The sequence below is a fragment of the Carassius auratus genome, chromosome 27, assembly GCF_003368295.1.
Source record: "Carassius auratus strain Wakin chromosome 27, ASM336829v1, whole genome shotgun sequence".
In the NCBI taxonomy this organism is placed as follows: domain Eukaryota; kingdom Metazoa; phylum Chordata; class Actinopteri; order Cypriniformes; family Cyprinidae; genus Carassius; species Carassius auratus.
The window spans coordinates 16,080,336-16,098,114 of NC_039269.1; the positions used below are offsets into that span (position 1 = coordinate 16,080,336).

Here is a 17,779-nt window from a genome sequence, read left to right on the forward strand (position 1 = left end):
ATATGTTCATGAGCATTCGGGCCCATTTTGTAAATAGCCTATAAGTCTTAATATTAACGCTATGTTGTATAAATAATGAAGCATGTTCTACATGAAATTATGAGTTGAATCCCATTGTTTAAAAACTTGCTATCAAATGCGTCACTCTACTGGTCATCTTCAGTGCGCGCAGCTCAAAACAGAAATGCAGAACATTAACTGCTAACATTTTAGGCTAATGAGAGCACTATTGTAAAAAATAAAATAAATTTAATTGTTATGGTTTCACCGACATTAAGTGTTAGCTATATGTTCATCAAAACATAAAACATTATTTGAACCCATTTATATCTGCAAGTTGTATAACCCCCAAAGATATGACTTGACTATCAGTCGAAAATCGGCAAGTTTCGAAAATTTTGATTCGACTATGAAAATCCTTAGTCAGAGACACCCCTATTAAACCGTGTTATTTTCTGTTCATTGCCAGTTCATTCAGTAAAGACAGTTAACAATCTAGCTTCTTAGTACGAAGATATTAACCCAACAATAGCAGGGTCAGTTAATTTTTTTGCAGTGGGACACGCTAACATATGTGTTTGGTTGTGTGGGCTGCGAGTTAAAAAAGGTTGGGAACCACTGATTTAAGCCATTCAGTATTATCCATCTGCAATACCGGAGGCTGCAATTTCAGGACCGCAGTTGTAGGACCCTAGTTTTTTGTGACAGCGCCACCTACCGAGTCGGATATCTGCAGTCCCAGGAACGCATTTTCATGACTCTAGTTTTGGAGGGCCGAAAATAGTGCCACTAAGGCAGTATTTTCACCCAGTTTTAACTACTTAAGAGTTTTAGAGTTTTTTTAAGGTTTATTTCACCCAAATACTACTTTCTTTATTGTAATTAAACCTAGTTCCTAGGAATGTTGAGTAATTATTGGGTCTAAATATCATAATATAATAACTCAAGTAAAATAAACAAGGAATCATGGTATATTTTTTTCAGTCAATAGATTAACCACATTTTCAAGTACAGAGGAAAGCCACAAGGATGACTCTGGGGGTATATTTAAGATTGTGTATATTTTATAAAATATTATATTACAACAGTTGAACTTGAACACACACAAAAACATATCTGTTCATGATGTGAACCACATAGAAAGAACTTCATGGACAACGTCTTCCCTGACTCCTAAGACAGAGAAAGAGAAAAAAGTTAATAAAATAAGGAACATTTAGCTGAACATGTTCTACTCTCTAATTTAAAATTTCAGATTTAAAAGATCTTAGTGACCACACTGCGCACACACATATACAATACAAAAATAATTATGTATATAAATCTTCATACCAATTAATGTTCATAATACTGTTATTGCTACTGTTCAAAGATTTGGGGAAAAAAATATTTTGATGTTGTGGGAACAAAGGTTCTTGAAAGATGCATGTCAATAAAGCCCATCTGAAATAAAAAATAATAATAATAGAGATTAAAGAAATCTGAATAGAAATAATATTATTGACATGACTTTTCGTGACCTTTAAACATTAAAGCGCACATTGTGATGTATGTAGCAGCACTAACTACCACCTGTTTTTTTATCACCCTATTAAATTCTTCCACTTCACTGAAATGGTAAATGGAGAACATAATCACTTCTGGGTTAACAGAAATAGTGTTAACGCTTAAAGGATAGATTGGACATTGTGTAAAAACAAAGGACACTTTACCATAAGCATAAAAATCCCATAGTCATTTCCACAGATCTGGTGTGGCAAGCCCTATAATCAACAAAAAGTAAGATAAGTGATACATTAAACATCAGCTGCTGTCCTCTTTATCACATGTCTTGTATATGAAATGCAGATTATGGGCAATCATATTTCACTGAAATATCTAATTATGCAATACCGTATTTTCTGCACTATAAGGCACACCGGATTATACGGCGCACCTTCAATGAATGGCCTATTTTTTAACTGTTTTCATATATAGGGCGCACCGGTTTATAAGGCACATAGAATAGAAGATACTGCAGTCAAACGTTTGACTGGGTTCGCGTTATGCATCCGCTAGATAGAGCTGTGCTAAAGGGAATGACAACAAAACAGTCAGATAAAGACACCTGAGTGCCTCGATCCATATATAAATTGCTCCGGATTATAAGGTGCACTGTCGTTTTTTGAGAAAATTAAAGACTTTTAAGTGCGCCTTATAGTGTGGAAAATACAGTTTATTATTCATCACAATATCATACCCAGTCTTCTCAGTCTAGCTCCCAGGATCAATTTTCTGAGTGAGATCTTTACACAATAATAATAATAATAATTTAAAACAGATAGATGAGACAACCACTGAGACATTAAGCTGTACAGGCTATAGGAACGTAGCCAAAACATGACACAATCTAACACGTGGTATTTTAACAGTCAATTATTATGATGGCCTCTCTGTAATATCTGACCATTAAAATGTCATACATCTCAATCAACATCATAAAACCTGTCAAAATTAAGAGACCTACTCATAACGTATTGTGGGGTAACATTAAACTGGCATGTGATAGTTAAAACATTAAGATTATTTTAACTTAATTAAAATTGAAAAACAATGAGTAATTAAACAAGTTTTCACAGCGAACGTGCTACAGTTTAATGTGCTGTCACTAAGTCAACACAAGCTTACCAGTCATGCAACAGATTCATAAAATGAGGTTTATATATGATGACTACAGGTGCTTCTCAGTGAATTAGAATGTCATGAAAAAGTTCATTTATTTCAGTAATTCAACTCAAATTTTGAAACTTGTGTATTAAATAAATACAATGCACACAGACTGAAGTAGTTTAAGTCTTTGGATCTTTTCATTGTGATTATTTTGGCTCACATTTAACAAAAACCCACCAATTCACTATCTCAACAATATGTAACGATATACAAACCTCACAATCACGGCAAGAAGGAGGCGGGAACCAGCGAACATTCAAATGAAAGCTTTAATAACAAAATAAACACAAAACAGCGCGACAGCCCCTCCCGGACGACTGCTGCGCACAAACAAAACCAAACACAAAATAAAACCCAGGCCTGGTCCTCTGTTGTCCTTCACTGTCATCGTTCCTCTTTTGTATCCTTCCTAACTCCTCCGTGGGACTCGAGGCCAGTGAGTGCCACAGGTGTCGCTCATTTCCAAATCACTCCACAGCCCTCGCTCCATTCCCACGGCTCTCGGCCCCACCTCACTCGTCACGCAATGAAAAAACAAAACATTTTTAGTGAATTGTTGGCCCACTGGAAATTATGTTCATTTACTGTACTGTACTGTACATGTACTCAATACTTCATAGGGGCTCATTTTGCTTTAATTACTGCCTCAATTCAGCGTGGCATGGAGGTGATTGTCACAGTGTCTGGGTTGTGTTCCCTGGGTGTCCACTAGATGTCCTCTTTTCCCACGGTGTCTGTCACTTCATTAATCACATTCCTCACGTCCCTGCTTAATTATTGCACCCAGCTGTCACTAATTACCAATCATCACACTCTGTAAGTTTCCCATTAGCGTTGCCTCTCCTTGTGTATTTAACGCTGTCTGTCTTAGGCCTGGTTCATACGGGACGATTTTAAAATTGTCGGCCGATTTTCCAAATATGAGAGACCCCACACACAGCGATAAAAAATCACGGATCTAACAGTTTTGGTCGTTCCGTGTGTGGTGTGCAGCCACACGGCAAAATCAACACATCACACACGAACCGATTTGACTCCCGAGCATTCCCAGGTCAGACTGGAAATCTTGCAAAATCCCACGAGATCAAACGTGACTTTAGAGTAAACAATCATGGCGGACGAAGAGGATGCAGTGGTCATAGTTTGTGCTTTGTTTTTAACGGAAAAAAACATAAGAAAAACAAGAAAAGGCGATGGTCAAAGAGGTGGAGACAACGCGAGCATGGACTATACTTGCTATATCATAATATGGAGATAAGTTGTTGTTTTATCTCATAGAAATGTTGTTACGTACTACACAGATTAATAACCGTTGAAATAAACGTTCATATATTAGTTTCCATGTACTCTGGTGGACTGCAGTTGTGGATGTAGTTATGCCCATCGACTTTATTTGTATTTGTTATATTATATACGCCGGCTGTTTTGATTTTGTTTCCCGGTACTATCACTGCCTCGTCACCTCGCTTTCTGATTGGCTACACGCCACAGTCCACAGGCTGCGTGATTGTTTGTCCTCGGGGGACACCACACACGAGAAGAAATCGGGCAAAATAAATCCAACATGTTGGATATCCCCGATTTGAGATCGGAGCGGTCCCGACATTCTTCCGAGCAGAGGAGATTAGTCTTAACACACCACACACGGCAGGAATATTTGATCAGATTATTTTACGATAATCAGAGCATCCTAAGATTGTCGGAAGGGCTGAATCGGGGCTAAAATCGGCCCAATTATCCTGCCGTGTGAACCAGCCTTAAGTATGTGTGAGGGAGTCCTTGTGAATTCATGTCCGTCAATCAGTCTTGCCCTTGCCCTTGCCCTTGCCCTTGCCCTTGCCCTTGCCCTTGCCCTTTGTTCATGTTTGTTTATGTGTTGGATGCTAGTTTTGGTATTGACCCCTGCCTGGACTGTTTATGCTTTTTGGATTACCCATTAAATAAAGACTTCCTCGCAATTGGGTCTTTCTCCGTGTTTCCTTGCATCACCGGTCGTGACAGTGATCAGTTTGTGGCACTGCTGAGGTGGTATGGACAGTGGTTTCTTTGACAGTGGCCTTCAGCTCATCTGCCTTGTTTGGTCTGTTGTTTCTCATTTTCCTCTTCACAAAACTCCATAGATTGTCTATGGGGTTCAAGTCTAGTTAGTTTGCTAGACAGTCAAGCACACCAACACGATGGTCATTTAGACAACTTTTGGTGCTTTTGGCAGTGTTGGCAGGTGCCATATCCTGCTGAAAAATTAAATCAGCATTTTCAAAAAGCTGGTGCTCCAAAATGTCTTGCTAAACGGGTGCAGTGACTTTGGTTTTCAAAAAAACAAAACAATGGACCAACACCAGCAGATGAAATTGCACCACAAATCATCAAAGACTGGAAACTTAACACTGGACTTCAAGCAACTTGGACTATGAGCCTCGCCACCCTTCCTCCAGACTCTAGGACCTTGGTTTCCAAATGAAATACAAAACTTGTTCTCATCTAAAAATAGGACTTTGGACCACTGGGCAACAGTCCAGTTCTTCTTTTCCTTAGCCCAGGTAAGACGTCTCAGGAGTGGCTTAAGAGGAATACCTCAATTGTATCCAAATTCCTTGATACGTCTGTGCTCTTGATGCCTTGACCCCAGCCTCAGTCCATTCCTTATAAAGTTCACTGAAATTCTTGAATTGATTTTGCTTGACAGTCCTCATAAGTCTGCGGTTCTCTTGGTTGGTTGTGTATCTTTTTTTCTCCACACTTTTTCAATCCACTCAACTTTCTGTTAACATGCTTGGATACAGCACTCTGTGAACAGCCAGCTTCTTTGGCAATGAATGTTTGTGGCTCCTTGTGAAGGGTGTCAGTGCTTGTCTTCTGGACAACTTTCAGATCAGCAGTCTTCCCCATGATTGTGTAGCCTAGGGAAACAAACTGAGAGACCATTTTGAAGGCTCAGGAATCGTTTGCAGGTTTCGAATTGATTAGTTGATTGGCATGTCAGCATATTCTTATTTATTGAGATTAATTGGTGGGTTTTTGTTAAATGTTATCCAAATCATCACAATAAAAAGAACCAAAGACTTAGGCCCAATCCCAATTCTATTTTATACCCCTTCCCCTTCCCCTTCTCCTTAGGGGAGAAAATATTCCCCTAAGGATTGGAACACCATTACTATGCCATCATACGTCATTATTCGTCGTCTAGCTCTTACAATTCACATATATACTGGTGTGCATTAGAGCCTTTAATTATTGTTCTGTATTAATGAGCTGCTTAATACTGACACACATATCGGAAATCATGCAGCTCACACATCCTGTAGAAAATAAACTTGTCAACGCTGCCCCATGACTTTTATTAAATACAGTTTAAATACTGAATCGCTACATTATATTTTCCACCGACTAGAGGATACAATCGCTGTTTTTACGTAAACTCACTCTAAAAAGATAAACGAACGGATGTGACTACACGCAACTTCCATTTCTCTTTCTCTCTCTAGGCAATATTTGAGAAAATGGTTTAGAGATTTCTAATTATTGGGGGGATTAGCCCCCATCAATGTCTACGGCAGTTATCGCCCTAATCAGACATATGCTGTTGCACTATCATGCAGTCTGTAATGATATGACGTTAGCAAATATTATGATTTTTTTGCAAACATTTCTTTGAGTAACATGACCATCAATATGAACTCACAATTGAATGTAATATAAAACAAATGCTTACTTTTCGTTAAAATCTTTGTTTATGCCAAAAAAGCTTACATTTATGTGTCTTTTTGTTCGCTGTAGCAGCCATAGCAGTTGTTGAGATAATTCATACCCCTTCGTCTGAAGTGTGCCCCGAAAAATCTTTTGAAGGGCTATCTGGCTCTTCCCCTTACCCCTACCCCTCCAACCAAAAGAGAATCAAGACAAGGGAAAGGGGAAGGGCTAAGGGGTAGAATTGGGATTGGACCTTAAACTACTTCAGTCTGTGTGCATTTAATTTATTTAATACCCGAGTTTCACAATTTGATTTTAATAACTGAAATAAATGAACTTTTCCACAACATTCTTACTTATTGAGAAGCACCTTCGCATGCTAAAGGTCACGCGGCGCTGCCTACGTGCCTTGGAAATGTGGAGGAATCCTTGGTTCTTGTCCCAGGGCCTCGTATATGCATTCAAGACTATTTAGCAAATCACGATCACTTCGGCTATGTTAACTTTCCAATGAAATGTATCGCAATTGTTTTTAATGTTAAACAAATAAGAATGGATTCACATTTGATACTTACACTCTGATTGTAATCCATCTTCACTGGTCCTCTAATTCGTTGGTGGTGTTGTCACTAAAAACCTAAGATCTTAGAAATGTGGTCCTGAAAATGCAGAAAAACTCCTCCGGTTTTGCAGGCAGATGCTACTCAAACCATTACTCAACATTACTGAGTGTAAAGCTTACTTTGATTGATGGAATGTCACATACATTCTTATTGAAATGGACATTCCCTTTCCAACAGTGTGAAAAATACAGCAAAGGCATTATTGATGGCTCTGCCTGTAGCAGCCTGTGTGAAGAAAGCTCACTGTACTTTGGAAGGTGCCTCTCCACCAAGCCAAACAATCAGGTTTGACACTAACACACTCAACCACTGGCCCATAAATAGAATCCAATCCTGCTTCTGCAAGGTACCGTCAAGAAGAGCCCAGCAATAATTAAACGCACCTTAACCAGATAAGTAAAGGTCTTCAGAAACATTTGAAAACTTTTATGCCGGTGTGTTGAAGCTGAACTCTCTGGCCCCCTTTAGGAGCAGGATTGGCCATCCTTGAAACCACATAGGTCTCAGTACTGTCATGATAAGAGTGTGTTCCTCTTTCACTCTCAGGTCTATACAGGCAGCTGGGGTGATCATGATGGTGTCATCAAGTGTCATCTGACTGACATCCTACACTATGAGCTGGGAGATGAGCTGGAGCCGAAGAAAGAGGTCGCACTCTTTGATAAACCCACTCGAGGAACCTCTGTAGAGAAGTTCAAAGAAATGGTTGCCAGTCATTTGAAGGTTTGAATGTTTTTTCTTAGTTTTAGAAATTGTTACTGCTCATTAAAGGTCCTAATAGCACTTTTTTGCATTGTTCAGCACTCAATTCTCTAAAGGAAAGCCACAAAAATTTCACCAGACAGATGTCTGTCACTTGTTATGGCAGTTTGATTACAATATGAAAAAATATGTATATGAATAAAGTATGATACATGCATGGATGAATTGTTCACAAAAATATCTATAACATGCATTTAAAAAATAGATTTTAGAATTTTCATTTCAAGCTTACTTTAATTATACACTATGTGTGTAATTTCTGCAAGTTAAATGCTAAAATAGAGCAGCATTGTAGAGAATTCACCTTTTGACATACAAGAAAAAAAATTATAAATTGTGTGCACATTTTACTAATTTGTTCCTTCAATGTACTAAAATGTGCACACGATTACTATTTAATTCCCTTGATTAGCTAAATTGTCCCCTCGGTTTGCTAAATCGTTTGCATATGTGCACAATTTAGCAAATCAAGGAAACAAATTAGTAAATCATGCGCACAATTTATAAATCGAGGGACCGAAATAGTAAATCGTGCACAGGATATAGCTTACAATTTTTTTTCCTGCATGCCATGTGTGGGGCTCTGTAGTTTAGTACTTACAAAACAAATTAATTTCTCAAAAGTGACATTCCTGTTTACAAAAGGGACTGAAAGGTACAATCAGGGTTCTCACAGTCTTGGAAAACCTGGAAGGATGACTTTTTAAAAGTGTGCTTTTTTTCCTTCCAGGTCTGTAAGATTAATAAAACTTTAAAAGTTCATTGCTATAGTACATTTTTATTCTAGTTTATTCAGTTCTAAAGTATCTATGTATATTAAATTATTTTTAATCATGATTAAATGCTTTTACTAAAGTATGCATAAAAAATCAGCAAAATGGAAAGGGTTGCTAACCTCACTTTTGTACTTTGGTTTTGAATCTGTCTTGTAATTCTGAAGCATCACATTTGAATGGTGTTTGTGTCCATGTAAAGCAGATGTATTGAAAACACTTCAGAGAATCTCAATTTGTGATGGAGGCAAACAAAAAAAATTGTTATACATTTATCTCTTTACCTACTGTACATTAGTCAAGCTTGTCAGGAGATAAAGTGAGCATAAAGTGAGTTCACATTTTTGTGATGTAATCCCACTTTGATTAAGTCTAAGTTTACATCAAGTATACATCAAGGGCATATAACTCAAAGCTCACAAGCACCGTTCTAAAATAATAATAAACATTATTTTATATAGCGCCTTTAAAATTTGCATCTCAAAGCGCTTTACATACACATAAAAATATGAAGTTATAAAATACACACATCAGAACAGGCAGTAAAGAACCACCCAAACAATACAAAGCCAATATAATAAAATTATATTATAATTAAATTATAAAATAAAATTAAGCAACAGCTACCCTTAAAAAGTAAGTTTTAAAGGACAATTTAAAAACACTTGAGGGGTTCTGCATTCCTAATCTCAGAAGGCTGGGAATGACATAATTTAGGAGCCAAAGATGAGAAAGCCCGATCACCCATGGTTTTTAGCAGAGTTGACTGTTTTGAATGTATTCCGAACATGCCGATCAAATTTTATACGAACATGCCGATCAAATTTTATACAGATTTAAAACTGGGACATGTGAGGTCTCAGAGAAATTCACTAAAATACAATGTCCACTACTGAGGCAAAAATTCCATAACTGGGTCTCAGGAGGATATCTAATGCAACTTAACCAGACCTTACCCCCTTATAGAATTTGTTTTTGCTTATACCTTGGGCAGAAATTTTTAAATGAGGAATATTGTGACGTGAATGTTGCCGGAAGAAAGCAGTGATGTAGAAAATAACTCCCTTTTGGAACTTTGGAACTTTGCAGATCTTGTTCATGCACAAACAGCAACATGACATACTAAAGGAGTTGTAAAGAGCATAATAGGACCCTTTTAAAATGATGTCTTGTATGGTGTTCAGGTGTGTGCCAAAGTTCCTAGTCAGCAAACAAAAATCAGTTGACATCAATTGGAATTCTACAACATCACAAAATAAACGCAAATTCTGTCTTTTTTTTCTACAGGCAAAAGTTGGAGAGCAAGCCAACCTCTCCAGTTTGGTAAGCCTGATTTTTTCATTGGCGGACAGCAATAAAGACGGCCACATCTCTCTCCCAGAAGCCAAGTCCGCATGGGCTTTGCTGCAACTCAACGAGGTTCTACTAGCAGTGGTGCTCCAGGACCGGGAGCACACACCTAGACTGTTGGGCTTCTGTGGGGACCTGTACGTAGTGGAGCGGGTGCCTCACACTCCCCTGTACGGGCTCAGTTTGCCATGGCCCATGGAACTTTGGATTCCTACGGGCATGAGGCGAAACATGGAGCAGTGGTTCACACCTTCCTGGCCCCGCAAAGCAAAAATTTTTATCGGCTTGCTGGAGCTTATAGAAGACATCTTCCATGGTACTTTTGGGAGCTTCTTAATGTGCGACATGAGAGCCAGTACTTTTGGTTACACCAATCGCCATGACCTCAGGCTGGTGGACGGGCGGCGTGTAGTAGCTGAGGAGGCATTCAAACAGGCCATGATCCTTCAGCGCTGTGAGGATGATAAGGACTGCATCTATGGTGTGGACTGTAGGACTTCATGCAACCACGTAGAACACCGATGCAAGGCCGAGGTGGCTCAACCCAACCTGGCCAGGGCTTGCGGAGCACTGAAGGATTACCTCCTACGAGGAGCTCCGGTCCATCTACAGAAGGAGCTGGAGAAGCAGCTGTTCGCCTGCATGGCACTCAAAGGTTCAGCTGAGCAGATGGAAATGGAGCACTCGCTCATTCTCAACAACCTCAAGACACTGCTATGGAAACAGATCTCACACACCAATGATTCCTGAAGAGAAATGAAGATGCACTGGTAACAACATTCAGATTCTAGAATGTCTTCTGAAGCACTTCAGGCCATTGTGAAACTGGCTGGAAATTACAATGCTGGTAGCAAAGTGGCTGGAAAATAGGCTGATGGCAGTATTCATTGCTGCTTGATACTTAAGTTCTTTTTCATGACAAGAATAGATAGATTCATGATAGAATTAAAACCATGAGGAATTATTGCTCAGGTTCAATTTAAGAACTAAAATGGATACTCATCCCCAAAATGAACATTTTGTCATTAATCACTTACCCCCATGTTGATCGTCTTCAGAACGCAATTTAAGATATTTTGGATATTTTGCATCAGAACAGTCCTTCTGCAATCAGTTGTTGAACCGTAATGTTATGAATGCGACAAGAATACTTTTGTATGCATAGAAAACAAAAATAACGATTTTATTTAACAGTTTGTCTCCTCTGTGTCCAAAGCAGCATTTTGGACAGCATAACATCCACTTAACGCAACCAGCTTACGCTCTTCTGTGTCAGCCACGCTGCACGGATGCGCTGTTTCCATTCAAATCAAAGCATAAATACACATAGAAAATGTATCCTTGTGTAGTGGCTGACACAGAAGAGTGTAATCTGCTTGCATTCAGCTCATATTCTCCAAAATGGTGCTACGGAGATGAACCAAGTTTTTATGGGTTTGGAACGACATGGGGGGTGAGTAAGTATCCCTTTAAAGGGGTCCTATTGTACTCTTTTACAAAGTCCTGATTTTGTTTTGGGGTGTACTAGAACAGGCTGTCATACTAGGTTGTGCGAAAAACACAATTTTTCACATATTTTCCATGACAACACCCCTCAAACAAGTCTGGCATGAAAGGCTCAAAGAGTTCCTGTATCAAGTTTAAGGCCCGCCTTCTGAAATACGATATGTGCTGTGATTGGTTAGCTGGGCTAGTGTGTGTTGTCATTGGCAGTACTCGGTGCCTGGTTGGGAAATGTCATGCCCCTTTCCATAGCTGTCTGCGAGCTTCAGTAAAAAATGCTTCAACATTAAATCAGATTGAGTGTAATTTAAACCCGAATGATGGTAACCATTCTAAGTTCATCTGTCTTGGGAAAGATAGCGTGTCTCCGACACAGTGATAACACTCATCCCATTTATTAGTATTTGTGATATCACAAATCCCGGAAAATATGCGCTGTAGTCCAAACGAGTCATTTGTTGTAGTTTTTGAAAAGTAACTGCAGATCTTTTTTATGCTCAAACAGCAACATTACAGACTAACTAAAGTTGAAAAAGCATAATAGGACCTCTTTGAGGAGTAACATTATTTTCGTGTCTTGGTGCTTTGTCATACACAGTTGATCAGTGATCATGTTTATTTTACCCTTCCTTCAGCTCTTATGAAGGAGCAAATGACACTAACTTTACATCCATTGTTGGATGTCAACATAGAAAGCACTCGCCACAGACTGTGGTTGTGTAAGTCTCCTGTTGTAATGTTTGTCACATAAGCACAGCAAAAAGAGCCATAAACGAGCCATTTTGAAATGGGCACATTAATCCAATGCCTTGATATGCATGTTGTCATTGGGTGTGTTTGATGCTTGTGGGTGAAAACGCCTCATTCTTTGTACTTAAACAATCCTTGGAAATGGTCTGAATGTTACAGATTCCAATATAAGGTTACATTTGTTATAATACTTAAAAAAAGTTCATAAAACAATAAAAGCATTAGTCTGTGTTAATGTTAATTTATATGTGTACAGATACATTTACAGCATCTCGAGTTGTATAATGTATTACAAACGTGAATTACCTTAGAATAATATTTCAAAATGAACATTAACCTAGATTAATAAATGCTGTGAACTGTTAATTAGTTTGTGATACCAAATCCAATTTTAAAGGTTTAACGCAGCTCACACTACACAACTTTTGCTTGGATTTACAAGGTCTGTGACAGAATCCCTGGAACCCAGCCAAATCAGTGCCCATTGTAGTTGCTTTGAGCAGGTCAGCATCATGATCTGAGCTTTTCTCGAGCAGTCGCACTATTATTTTCTAATCTATTTGATATTATTGTTAAACAGGGTGCGATGCAATGACAAGGTGGAAACTAATCTAGCCAACAACAGTCCAGATGTTATAAATGGAAAAATCACTTGCATGAAATTGTGTGAGAAAATGTTGACCAAATGTCTTGTAGTTTGTGAATCTCTTCAACATTGTATTGCGTAGTATGTGTGCTGCTATGACAAGAAACTTTGTTGTGTAGTGTAAACACCACAGAAGTCCAAGGGCCGTTTCATTAAGGAGATTCAACCAACTCTTGAGTTTAAACTCTGGATTTTTCGGTTACAGAACAGCTGAAATGAGTTGGTTTAATCAACTCTAAATTGACTGACTCGGAGTTAGCGTGCACCACAACTATAAAAGCTGATATTACAATTCACCATGGCAACAGCTAAATAACAGATTGTAAATGATTATATTTATTACAATTATAAATAGTTGTATCATTATTGAACACTCATTAGGGACTTTACATCCACTTTTAGAACATTTTGTTCTTTTTTTTTTAAATAAATTCTTATGTGACGTGATGGAAAAAGTGAGAACGATCTCGGCAAAAGCCAGATTCTTAATCAATCGCGTTACGAGCTAGTTATCTGTGCCCAAAATATTACTGCCCAGCATTGAAGCCATTATTCACATGTGTCGTATTTAACCTTATGTGTCAATGGAGGGCGGAGCTACAGTAGATTTGCACTTAGAAATGGACACTCAGAATAATCTTGTTTTCCATTTGCATTAAGATAGTTTTTAGTTTTTTAGTCCCATTTTAATTAAGTTAAATGTACTTAATTTAGACCCCCCCCCCCCCAAGAAACAAGACTAAGTATATCATTTTCTTATATAGAAAATCAATCTTTATTTTATTTTATTATTAATTATATTTGTATTTGTGAGGAAAAAAACACTTAGTAATAAGAGCATTTTCCCAGCGTGCATCAGTGAAGTGTTTAAAAATGGGGAGGAGACCAAAAGAAACTCTGGGTTTATCAAAGAAAACCTGCTCCTGACCAGGTTAGATTCATAGAGTAAGTTACCATGGTAACTGACTCAAGAGTATAAGTTAGCTCTATCAGAAGCAGGCTTGACTTACCCTGCTTTCTCAGGTTTGACAAACCTTCCATTCTGAAACAGAAAACCTAGAGTTTCCCTCATTTTAGGGTTAACATACTCAGTTTTCACTTAACCTCCTTTATGAAATGGCCCCAGGTAGTCTTACAGTTCTGTAGTGTGAGCTTGCCCTTGTTGATCTGAATGTTTACAAGAGTGAGTCTTGAAAATAATGCTGGGAGGTCCTTTTCAACCATGGAAGTTCAAAACATTGATCATTTTTTATTTTGGTTTGTTGGGTTCCTAATTTGTACTTCTAAGGCATTTCTAGTGAAAACCATCTTGATATGATAAAAATGAGATTTTAATCTAAAAACAATATGAAATGTTTATCAGTCATGATTCTTGATGTACTTATAAAGAGAGTGTCATTTTTTTATGGTGGATTTTTCAGTGGGATGTTTCAGATTGCGTGTCAGCAGACAGACTGCTTCAGTTTTGTGCATTCATAAATCATACTGCTGCTGATTAAGAGTTAAATTGAGATTTTTATAAGATCTGATTGCATGACTTTGCACATTAAAAGTGTTTCAAATAATATCCCAAATGCGTCTTCATTGTCAAATCAACATTTTCTCAACTTCTACTATACCAAAGACCACAAACACACTGTATTCTTTCCAAATTATTTATTTGGAAAAGGTGCACACTTTCTTTGGAGCAGTTTACACTTCATCTTTTTAGTCATCTGCAGCAGCATCCTGAGCCCTAAGGAAGCTGGCCTTTTTCTGGGCCACACGGTCCTTCCTTTGGGCCAGAGTCAGCTTGGCACGGTTCCACCTACCAAAACATTATTCATCAGTGATGAGAAAAGAAAAACCCAGTATGTTCAAAATAGTGTAAAAAAAAAAAATTTATAAATCTGACATGCAACTGTTGTAAGTAGTAGCTACAGCATCACCGGTGAGACCTTATGGGAACACTTAAGACTAAAACCTTTAGTTAAACACCAATATTTGTTTTAACAGCAGCATGACTAAGAACATTTATACAGTTTTGCCATTAAAACTAAAACATGCCAACACTGTCAAGTTTCAGTAGGCAGAGCAGCCTTAAGAAAAAAATCTGAAGAAATGATAAAAGCCTGAAAACACACCTCTTCTTCTTAACCTCTCTCTTGGGCTTCTTCTCATGAACTGGGTTCTCGCGTATGGAAGCATGGGCCTTTTTGTACATCTCTTCAACCTGCAGTGACCAGATAATCTTATATTAGTAAGGGAAGGTAAGGTGAAGGTAAAGCACAACATATACACACACAAAAATATTCAGCTGTATACATCTGTTAATCTGCAACACAAATAACTTGACATTTTGCCACCAGCATTATGCCACAAATAATGTGCATCTATAGATGATACAGCATTTGATGGACATCATGACACTTTCTAGTTTCACATCTGAATTAAAAAAAGCAAACAAATGCTGCCAGTAAAGTAATCCGGCAAAGTGTTTCTTACAGAGTCGGGTGTGACGCCATTCTTGATGAAGCGGGAGAACTGCTTCTTGTACTGCTCCTCGTCCTCCTCCATCAGATAGCTCATGTACTCGGACACATTTTGGCCCATGATGTGCTTCCGGTGCATCTCCGCATTGAACTCCTTGCTTTCATTGTCATAGCCTGGGAACCGTTTAGTGCTGAGAAAAAAAGCTATAATGTCAATATTCCCATAATGATGAAAAAGACAGCATACGCTCTTCTGAGTCAGCCACGCTACTAGGATATGTTTTTTTACGTATATTTACACATTGATCTGAAAGAAAACAGTGCAACCTTGTGGCGTGGCTGACTCAGAAGAACTTACAATGCCTGCATTTAGCTCATAATCTCCAAAATGGCACTACGATGAAGTGAAGAGAAACAGAGGAGAGGAATTGTTGAATTAAGTCGGTATATTTGTTTTCTTCGTGTACAAAAAATATTCTTGTCGCTACATAATGTTACAGTTGAACTATTGATGGCAGATGACGTCTTTCATACTTTTCTGGACTTTGACAGCGTAACTTACAGTCTATGGGACGATAAAAAGCCTCTTTTTATTTTTAATTTAGTGAAAATTAAATATCAATTTCACTGCAGGGATTGTTGCATGCATGCTATTTATTTTCTTTTTTACAGACAATATTTTTGTGGAGAATATTTAATGTTTTAATAAAGATTTTTTTTTTAAATCACCTAAAATTTCTGAATCAAAGTCCACAATCTAAGCTTTGCAAACTGGGAAAATAAACTATATGTACGGACCTGTGAGGAATGGACAGTCCTCCATCAACTGCTCCTTTGAGAGCTCCAAACACCTTATTCCCTGTGGTGGTTCTGGCGAGTCCAGCATCCAGGTAACATGTAAATGCCCCTGGCTGGCCATCAATGCTTTCCACATTAAATTCATCGCCAGTCACCTCAACCTGGCCTTCATAGACCTTATCCAGACCAAACTTATTCAGCAGCTGTAAGCAGAAAGCAAGTCTGAATATGATAATATTTTGAGATGTGAACAGTACCAGACCATTCATAACTGATGAGGACATTTACCCTGCGTGCACACAGTAAACCGGTGCAGTAGGCAGCAGCATAGTTTGTCAGTCCAACAGCAATGCCATACTTTGGCAACTCGTGAGAGTAAGCAGCGCAGACGATCGCGTCGCCTTCAATTTTGGCATATGCGATCTGAAAAAGATGCAAAATAGTCCTGATACATTCAGCAACACAATGTTAATGAATAATATTTCAGTATGGCTGGCAAAGATGACATGGTGGTTAACTGTACCTGGCAAACAATATCCCTGTTGGAGAGTCGAACGATGATCCTGTACTTCGGTGTGTTGTACTTGTTCTTGTCTTGAATGACAAGACGCTTGCGGGCAAAGTAGTCAGTTTTTCCCTCTGAAATAGTCAATAATGTTAGTTAAAAACCATTTTAAGCTGGCTTGCTGGTCAAAGAGGGATTTTATTAACTGACCAGCTAAAACCAGTATGGTCAAGCTGTCAGACAGCATAGAGTGTTGTGAAAAGTTTTTACATCAGTAATACATTCAGGTCATTTTATTGTGACAAATGAAAACACCCTCCAGTTAAAACAAAGGTAAAGAAACACCTCAACATACCTCTCCTCCTCCTGAACTTGACCTGGTATCTCTTGAAATACGCCTTGTTCTTAACAACCTTGACGAAGCCCTGCCAAAAAAACAACTCAACTGTTAAAACTGTTGATAAGCAGGGCTGTCAAAAACAACATAATCTGAAGCAATCTGACTAATGACACTCTTGGACACCTCTGGTCATAACCAAGAAATGCAATGCGCTGCGTGACAGTAAACACGAAACACAAAACTGAACAGAGGAATAAACATCTAACCAGGGCAAACAAAACCCACTCCAGAGGGAAACATGTTTACTTTATGCGCTTTCGGTGTCAATAAAATAATTATTTGGGTATTTTGAGAGAAATGTGCCAATGACGTTCACACAAGCGACTGGTCTAATCGACATAATCTATAACCATCCCGTCGTTTCAAGTGTTCATCTTTAATGGAAATCGAGCTGAAATAGCAGGAGAGGGAACGTAACGAGCAGATCATTGTATTTTAATGATTTACTGACCATTTTGTGATCGTTTTTCTCCTTTAGGTTGGGAGACTGAAGTCTTCAGACTCCGATATTGCTCCCGCTGCACTGTGAAAAGGAAGTTCATGCTGCGCTGCGGCCGGAAAATCAAAACACTCGGAGTCAAAAGTGTGTGCGCCTCTAGCGTCGTGGAGGATAAACGGCAGGAAAATCTAATCTAATGCAGGACACTTGATAGATAGATAGATAGATAGATAGATAGATAGATAGATAGATAGATAGATAGATAGATAGATAGATAGATAGATAGATAGATAGATAGATAGATAGATAGATAGATAGATATTTGTTTTAACATGTCTTTGAAATGTACAGGATACTGTA

The 17,779-nt window shown here is 38.3% G+C and overlaps 2 protein-coding genes across 2 annotated transcripts in view; one reads left to right on the top strand and one right to left on the bottom strand.

The window, feature by feature from the left end:
- The window catches only part of dipk1aa (divergent protein kinase domain 1Aa), a 33,463-nt gene extending 20,142 nt beyond the window's left edge, over nt 1-13,321 (top strand). Inside the window, exons 3-5 of the mRNA XM_026206165.1 lie at nt 7,200-7,307; nt 7,569-7,745; nt 9,845-13,321. Coding sequence (XP_026061950.1) covers nt 7,200-7,307; nt 7,569-7,745; nt 9,845-10,657 — 1,098 coding nt within the window. The 3' untranslated portion in view covers nt 10,658-13,321. The remainder of the gene's footprint in view (nt 1-7,199; nt 7,308-7,568; nt 7,746-9,844) is intronic.
- Nucleotides 13,322-14,447: 1,126 nt separating this feature from the next.
- rpl5a (ribosomal protein L5a) lies at nt 14,448-17,587 on the bottom strand. Its single transcript, XM_026206166.1, has 8 exons — nt 17,432-17,587; nt 16,936-17,005; nt 16,599-16,714; nt 16,364-16,498; nt 16,076-16,278; nt 15,291-15,468; nt 14,930-15,018; nt 14,448-14,613 (listed from the first exon to the last, which is right to left on the bottom strand). Exons 1-8 carry the CDS (start codon nt 17,432-17,434, stop codon nt 14,514-14,516), a joined length of 894 nt encoding a protein of 297 aa, XP_026061951.1. The 5' UTR covers nt 17,435-17,587; the 3' UTR covers nt 14,448-14,513.
- Nucleotides 17,588-17,779: the final 192 nt, after the last annotated feature.

What these genes read in the sequence shown, in the direction of transcription:
- rpl5a (XM_026206166.1), bottom strand. An exon ending in GGACTGTCCATTCCTCACAG is followed by an intron (nt 15,469 to 16,075) that starts GTCCGTACATAT and finishes TTTTTTTCTCAG; the next exon opens with CACTAAACGGTTCCCAGGCT. An exon ending in AGAGAGGTTAAGAAGAAGAG is followed by an intron (nt 14,614 to 14,929) that starts GTGTGTTTTCAG and finishes ATGTTTTGGTAG; the next exon opens with GTGGAACCGTGCCAAGCTGA.